This window comes from Lucilia cuprina, chromosome 5, assembly GCF_022045245.1.
Source record: "Lucilia cuprina isolate Lc7/37 chromosome 5, ASM2204524v1, whole genome shotgun sequence".
Classification (NCBI taxonomy): domain Eukaryota; kingdom Metazoa; phylum Arthropoda; class Insecta; order Diptera; family Calliphoridae; genus Lucilia; species Lucilia cuprina.
In genome coordinates, this window is record NC_060953.1 from 43,935,448 (window position 1) to 43,942,929 (window position 7,482).

At 31.5% G+C, this 7,482-nt stretch overlaps 1 protein-coding gene across 1 annotated transcript in view; it reads left to right on the forward strand.

The window, feature by feature from the left end:
* LOC124420243 (nematocyst expressed protein 3-like) overlaps window positions 1-7,482 on the forward strand; it is a gene marked incomplete at its 5' end in the record, with an annotated part of 7,751 nt that continues 269 nt past the window's right edge. The window contains 2 exons of the mRNA XM_046952483.1: window positions 1-264; window positions 6,793-7,476. Coding sequence (XP_046808439.1) covers window positions 1-264; window positions 6,793-7,476 — 948 coding nt within the window. The remainder of the gene's footprint in view (window positions 265-6,792; window positions 7,477-7,482) is intronic.

The following is a 7,482-nucleotide window of genomic DNA, read 5'->3' on the forward strand; positions in this document are numbered from 1 at the left end:
TCCGCCTCTTACTCTGCCCCAGCTGCTTCCTACTCCGCCCCAGCTGCCTCTTACTCCGCACCAGCTGCCTCATACTCTGCCCCAGTTGCCTCATACTCTGCTCCAGCTGCTTCTTACTCTGCCCCAGCTGCTTCATACTCCGCCCCTGCTGCTTCTTTCAGCTCTTACGAAACTGCTGCTTCAGCCCCAGCTCACTCCTTCTCTTCTGCTGAAGGTTACCGTTACAAGACCGCCAAACGTCGCGTCATCCGTCGTCGTCGTTTCTAAGTCATTCGTACCTAAATTTATAACATATATTTAGATTCTAAGAATCTAAATGGAACAGATATTGTATGCTAAAATTGTATAACAATTTTTTAATGTAATACAAAATGTAATCCAATTTATTTCTATTTAAATAAATTTTAAAAACGATCCAAATAAAATACTCTGTTGTTAATGTATCCAAATGTAGAGACTTATGATTTATAAATCACTAGAAAAACCATTCTTAAAAGAATGAATGTTTCGCTGCAGTTATAGTTAAGTACTAAAGTACGAAAAATCTCCCTTTGATAAATTCTCATTTCGAAAGAACCGAGTGACATTTGTTTCGGATCCCCAAACAAATAGTACGAAAACGTTTGGTAATATTTTATTTCAGGTGTGAATTTTTACTTATAGTACCATTTTGTTCTCTATTACAAAAAACTTAAGCTCAGTGTTCGTTTTAGCTAAATATTATATAATAAACCATTTTTGTGAAATAATACTTTTATTTTTAGTTTTTAAACGATTTATTGACGATCTCTTTAAGAGCACGCAGAGAAAAAAACATGGTTGTGGTTAAAATTATGGTTATAGTCTAAACATATTATCGTTATTTTAACAATTTTAAAATACCTTATTATGATTAAATACCGTTAAAATATTTCATCATGATATTTTTGTATTTATCACAATATTGTTATATATGATCATATTATGATCCAAGTTGATCAAAATTTCGTTTTAAATATGTATCGAAATCAAAATGAATTTTATCGAATTAGTAAAATTACAGTTTCTATAAAAAATATATAATATAAAGATAATATACTTACAATACTTAACACAATTCGCAAATTTCAATTTGCCGATTTATATGAAATTTTGATTTATAAAAACATTTAGGTATAATGTCCAAAAGTAAACCGATTTTGTCCATTTTGAATACCAATCAAACTGCAACAATAGTTAAGGTCCTATCGTTCTTTTAAGAGACTGACAGTCTCTCTGACTGACAGACGTGTCTAGATCGTTTGAGAATAAGGACCTAGAAAATGTCAATGTAACAAATAAGATAAAAAATTTATAGTCGAAACTAGATAATTCAAATTAATGGTTTCAAAGCTAAGAAAAGCTTTTTAACCACTTTCTGGTTAACAGTTTTTCAAATCGGCCGAAAAAACGAACAGTTAAAAAGGCGTTCATGACCTATATATATATATATATATATATATATATATATATATATATATATATATATATATATATATATATATATATATATATATATATATATAATATATATATATATTATATATATATATATATATATATATATATATTATATATATATATATATATATATATATCGGAAATTTATTGTACTGCTAGGATGTATGATAACTTCCGTAAACAAATTTTCAAAATTTTTAAAATATTTCGATGATGTAAAAATATGATAAGTAAACAATTTATAAAAAGTTCGGCGTTCGGTCAAAATTTCGCCGAACACCGAACATTGGCCAAATCTCACTTTTTACCGAACTCCGAACTTTCACCCGAACGTTCGGTTGGACACTATTGTTTAAATTTAGAAAAATCATTTAGAACTATGAAGTATTGAAATAAATAATTTTTTATGGAAATTACTACCAAAATGAGTACCAACTTACTCAAAGCAATAGTATTTTCTGGAAATTAGGAAACCTTGTTTTACAAGTTTTTCCCTTTTTTACCCTCCAAGTGTACAAATTTCCCTCCTAAGTGGATCTACATAACCAAAATCAAAATTGCTGCTAAAATTTTTATTCTCGTTTTAGCTGTTTAGTCAGTCAGTAACGCAACTCTTTATACCCTACACCACTATAGTGGTGATGGTATTATGCGTTTTTGCTATGTTTGTAACATACCACCACCCTAACCCAGCAAAAACTCGGTAATGTGTTGTACTTCCATAACAACTTACTGATCAATGACTACTATTTGACTAACAAATGGAAGTTACTGGTTCGTATTCTAGCTACCTCTTTTTATTTCCTTCACCTTCGTGAGAAGGGTATATATAAGTTTGTCAATCCGTTTGTAATTTCTATAATATAATTTTCCGACCCTATAAAGTATATATAATCTGGATCCTTATAGATAGCGGAGTCGATTAAGCCTTGTCCGTCTGTCTGGTTGTCTGTCTGTATGTTTGTTGAAATCAGTTTTTTAGAGGACCCCAGATATCGGCGAGATCCGAATCTTCAATAATTCTGTTAGACATGCTTTCGCTATTTAAAATCAGCAAAATCGATCCATAAATAACGGAGATATGAGCAAAAATGTAGAGCCCGGATTACATCAGAGCACATAAAACGGAATTTTTTGGTACTTTTTCGTTTTACAAAAGGTACTTTTTGAATTTTCTATAATAATAAACTTAGAAACATGAAATTTATCATGTAGGGCCTTGACTAGGTAAGAACCTACAAAAAGGGACTTTTTGGTACTTTTTCATTCTACAAAAGGTACTTTTTAAATTTTCTATAATATTGAACCTAAAAACATGAAATTTAGCATGTAGGGCTTTGACTAGGTAAAAACATAGAAAACGGACTTTTTGGTACTTTTCCGGTCTACAAAAGATACTTTTAGAATTTTCTATAATAATGAAACTAGAAAAATTAAATTTAGCATGTAAGGCCTTAACTAGGTAAGAACCTAGGAAAAGATACTTTTTGGTACTTATTCGTTCTACAAAAGGTACTTTTAGAATTTTCTATAATATTGAACCTAGAAACATGAAATTAAATTTGTAGAGTCCGGATTAGGTGAGAACACATAAAAGGGGAAGTACTTTTTGAAATTTCTATAATATTGAAACTAGAAACATGACATTAATTATTTAGAGCCTGGATTAAGTGGGAACCCATTAAAGGGGGCTTTTTGGTACTTTTTCTTTCTTCATAAGGTACATTTTAAAATTTCTATAATATTGAATTTAGAAACGTAAAATTTAGTATGTAGAGTCTGGATTATGTGAGAACCCTAAAGAGGAGATTTTTAGTGACATTTCGAAAAAAGTAGGTCGCTCATACTTTAATCGCTTAATAAAGATTTCCTTAATAGCCAGCCTGAGGCCGGGCGCAATGACTTTCTTCTCTATGCTATGTTTAGCATTGGCTTCGCTTAATAAATATTCAGATATATGTTTTTTATTTCGTGTTATAAAAGTAATATAATGAAAAATAAAAATATTTTTAGGGATTTATTACATTTTTGAATTTTAAAGAAAAATGAAATGTGAATTAATGTCCCAAAAAACGAATTAAATCCCCAAATTTCGTTGCTTTCTGAACAAATTTTTAGTGAGTTATTTCGGGAGTTAATTCATGACGCCCCTATACAATCACACCCCCTGAATAAAGCTTTTGGGCTTATAATTACGTTAAATGCTGTATTATGTCAAACAAAAAAAAAATCAACAAAACTTAGTTTTATAAAACTTTAAATGACACTACCGATTTTTGAAATGATCGGGTCGCATCCGACCCTAGCCTCCATACAAATCCCTTTCAGAAAATGACTTGACGGTCAAAATTCATTTATAAACACTAATAACACGATTAAATTGTGAGATAAGTGTGAAACTATTCTGTAAATTCTAAGTGTCTTAAATTGAAATTTGTATTTCATTTGTATTGACTGCCAGTGATGCAGTCAAGGGTCAACAAAGTAGAAATCCTCGTGCATTTCTATTTCTTCGTTGGTGTTCTAATCTCAATATAATTTCATACATATACACATGTATATATGTATATAGAATAAATCCAAGAAATGCCATATATGTACATACATATATCTAATAGCTTCTCAATTAAAAATTAAATTTTTGAAATTTTTGTCTACTCTACTCCAAAGAGTGAAAGAATTGTTCAAACATGACTGAGACCACATTTCAATTAAAGAATAGCTATTGTTCGCAACACTTTTGTAGAAACAGGGGGACCATACGCCACTTTTTTTGATTCGTTCTCGGACTTAAACCACAATACATATTCATATTTTTTTTAATTGATTTATATACTTAGATATGTTGGCTTTAGTTATATCTGTATGAATATTTCCCATGTACTGACCAAAAACAGTGATACCGTCCAACCCATGGAGTAAATTCGCCAAGGGGTTGGGACAGATTTGTCATTAGTAAATTAAAACGAAAAAGACAAAAATTATAACTTATTTTGTTAGATTGTCCAGTTATTCGAGTTTAGCAGATGTGCCCCTATGGCGCATGATCCCCCTTCTTCACTACTTTTTCTAAACTACATCACTATAGTGGGAAGGGTTTGCGTTTGTGCTGATGTTTGTCACTCTATTTACATTTCATCAAATTATTCGAAGGAAAACTTTTATTCGTTCGACTAAAAAATTGTACATTTTTATTCGAATAATTTTAAGCACGAATAATTGACAACCTTCATATGTTTATATCACTTTTGATTGGGCTTCCACGGCATAAAAACATTGTGGGAAATAAAATTTCCAGCGAATGCTTAATAAACAGATTGTTAGTCCTTGTTTAGATTCGAATATAGACGAATATGCCACTTTAATTACAAAACCATATAATTGTATTAACTACGAAACAAAACAGTTCTGTCTTGTATGAAGCCCACAGAGCTACTGCTTTAAATAAGATTTGAGAATTTGATTAATAAAGCATTTTATCAATAATAAATTAATAGAAAAAACTATTATTGAAATGATTCATTGAATGCAATAAAAACAACAAAGAAATAAAATAAAAAGTAAAAAAAGAACAACAAATTAAAAATTTGTCAAACGCAAACTACTTTCGACAAAAACGTAACATGATTTCTAATGGCATCAGTAGTCAAAGCTTTTAAGATTATATTATAATATTTTCATTTATTTTATTGCAACTTAATGTTTTAATTAATTTGTACTTTTAGATTGATTATTGTATTAAACATATTTTTAAATATGACCTTGTAAATAACTAACTAACTAACTCACTAACTCACTAACTCACTAACTAAGTAACTAACTAACTAAGTAACTAACTAACTAACTAAGTAACTAACTAACTAACTAACTAACTAACTAACTAACTAACTAACTAACTAACTAACTAACTAACTAACTAACTAACTAACTAACTAACTAACTAACTAACTAACTAACTAACTAACTAACTGACTAACTAACTAACTAACTAACTAACTAACTAACTAACTAACTAACTAACTAACTAACTAACTAACTATCTATCTATCTATCTATCTATCTATCTATCTATCTATCTATCTATCTATCTATCTATCTATCTATCTATCTATCTATCTATCTATCTATCTATCTATCTATCTATCTATCTATCTATCTATCTATCTATCTATCTATCTATCTATCTATCTATCTATCTATCTATCTATCTATCTATCTATCTATCTATCTATCTATCTATCTATCTATCTATCTATCTATCTATCTATCTATCTATCTATCTATCTATCTATCTATCTATCTATCCATCTATCTATATTATTATATTTTTCCATAATAAATAGATATATTTTCATATAAGTTATGCAGAATTTCGTTGCTATAGTAGACATTTAAGAAATATTTTATTGTGGATTTGTATGGGGGCTAGGATCAAATAGAGGCCGATCGACAGTATAATTTTGCTTATATGTGGCAAATAGCATATGGAATAAAAAGCCAAAAATCAGGAGGTCCAATTGTAAAAATAAATCGATTTCAACCATTCTCAATAGACTTTTTAACTTGCTTGCGTACTGTGCCTTGCACACAAGGTTAACATGGACTGCCAGCCAGCTTGCCGGACAGACAGATGGGCATTTTTAATCGATGAGTCGATCAGTATACTAAAGGATGTAGGGCGAATATTTTTGTGTGTTATAACGGTTTTACAGATATTTTAAAAAGGACATGTTTGTCCTAATCCCTTGATCATTATACACCGAAGGATAATCACCTAAAGATACTTTTATAAAATTTAGTTGCTTATTAACTTGTGGTGCAATTACACATTTTAATTTTAAAAAAAATTTAACTTAATTTACATTAATATTTCACAATTAAAAAGAAATTGGAAAAATTATAATCAGTATCAAAAAAGCGCACCAATATTTAGCAAATCAATTTTCCTTTCGAATATAATTCCAAGAATTATTAAAAAACAAAAGAAAAAGAACGTTTATGAAAAGAATAAACAACAAAATAATCGAAAATAAAACCGGCTTGCATAAAAGTTTTTATCTATTTGCAATAAAATAAACGCAACTGAAAAAAGTGTCATAAATAATTAGTTGATTATTTTGTGCAAAATATGCAAATTTCCTGCATTTAGTGTTTTGTATAAAAACGTTGTGAAAAACGGAAGAAAGTATCATTTACCATTCGATTCTAAGTCGATAAGGAAGTCAGCACTTCAAAATGGTTAGTAAAATATTATCAAAAGCTAATTTTCCAAAGCAAGATTAACGCAAATTTGTTCAAACACTATCATTATAGAAATTCTTCATCGTATTGTGCGCATTGGTTGCTGCCGCAACTGCTGATGTCAGCCACTTGTCTAACAAGTACTTGCCCCCTCATCAACAAGCTGCTTCAGCTCCCGCTGTAAGCTACAGCCCTGCCCCAGCTGCTCAATCTTTCCATGTTGAAGCTGCTTCTGCTCCAGCTGTTTCATACTCAGCTCCCGCTCCAGCTGCTCAATCTTTCCATGTTGAAGCTGCCTCAGCTCCAGCTGTCTCTTACTCTGCTCCTGCTGCTCAAACTTTCCAAGCTGCTTCTGCCCCAGCTGCCAGTTACGAAACTGCCTCTTTTGAAACCGCTGCTGCTGAACCAGCTCACACTTTCTCATCTGATGAAGGTTACCGTTACAAGACCGTAAAGCGTCGTGTCATCCGTCGTCGTCGTGATGTCTCCACTGAATACTTGCCCCCTGTAGCTGCCTCCGCTCCTGTTGCTCAATACGAATCTGCTCCAGTTGAGACTTATGCCGCCCCAGCTGCCTCTTACGAATCTTATGAAGTTGCTGCTGCTGAACCAGCTCACTCCTTCTCTTCTGCTGATGGTTACCGCTACAGAACTTCCAAACGCCGTGTCATCCGTCGCCGCCGTCGTGATGTCTCTACCGAATACTTGCCCCCTGTAGCCGCTTCTGCTCCAGTTGCCCAATACGAATCTGCTCCTGTTGAG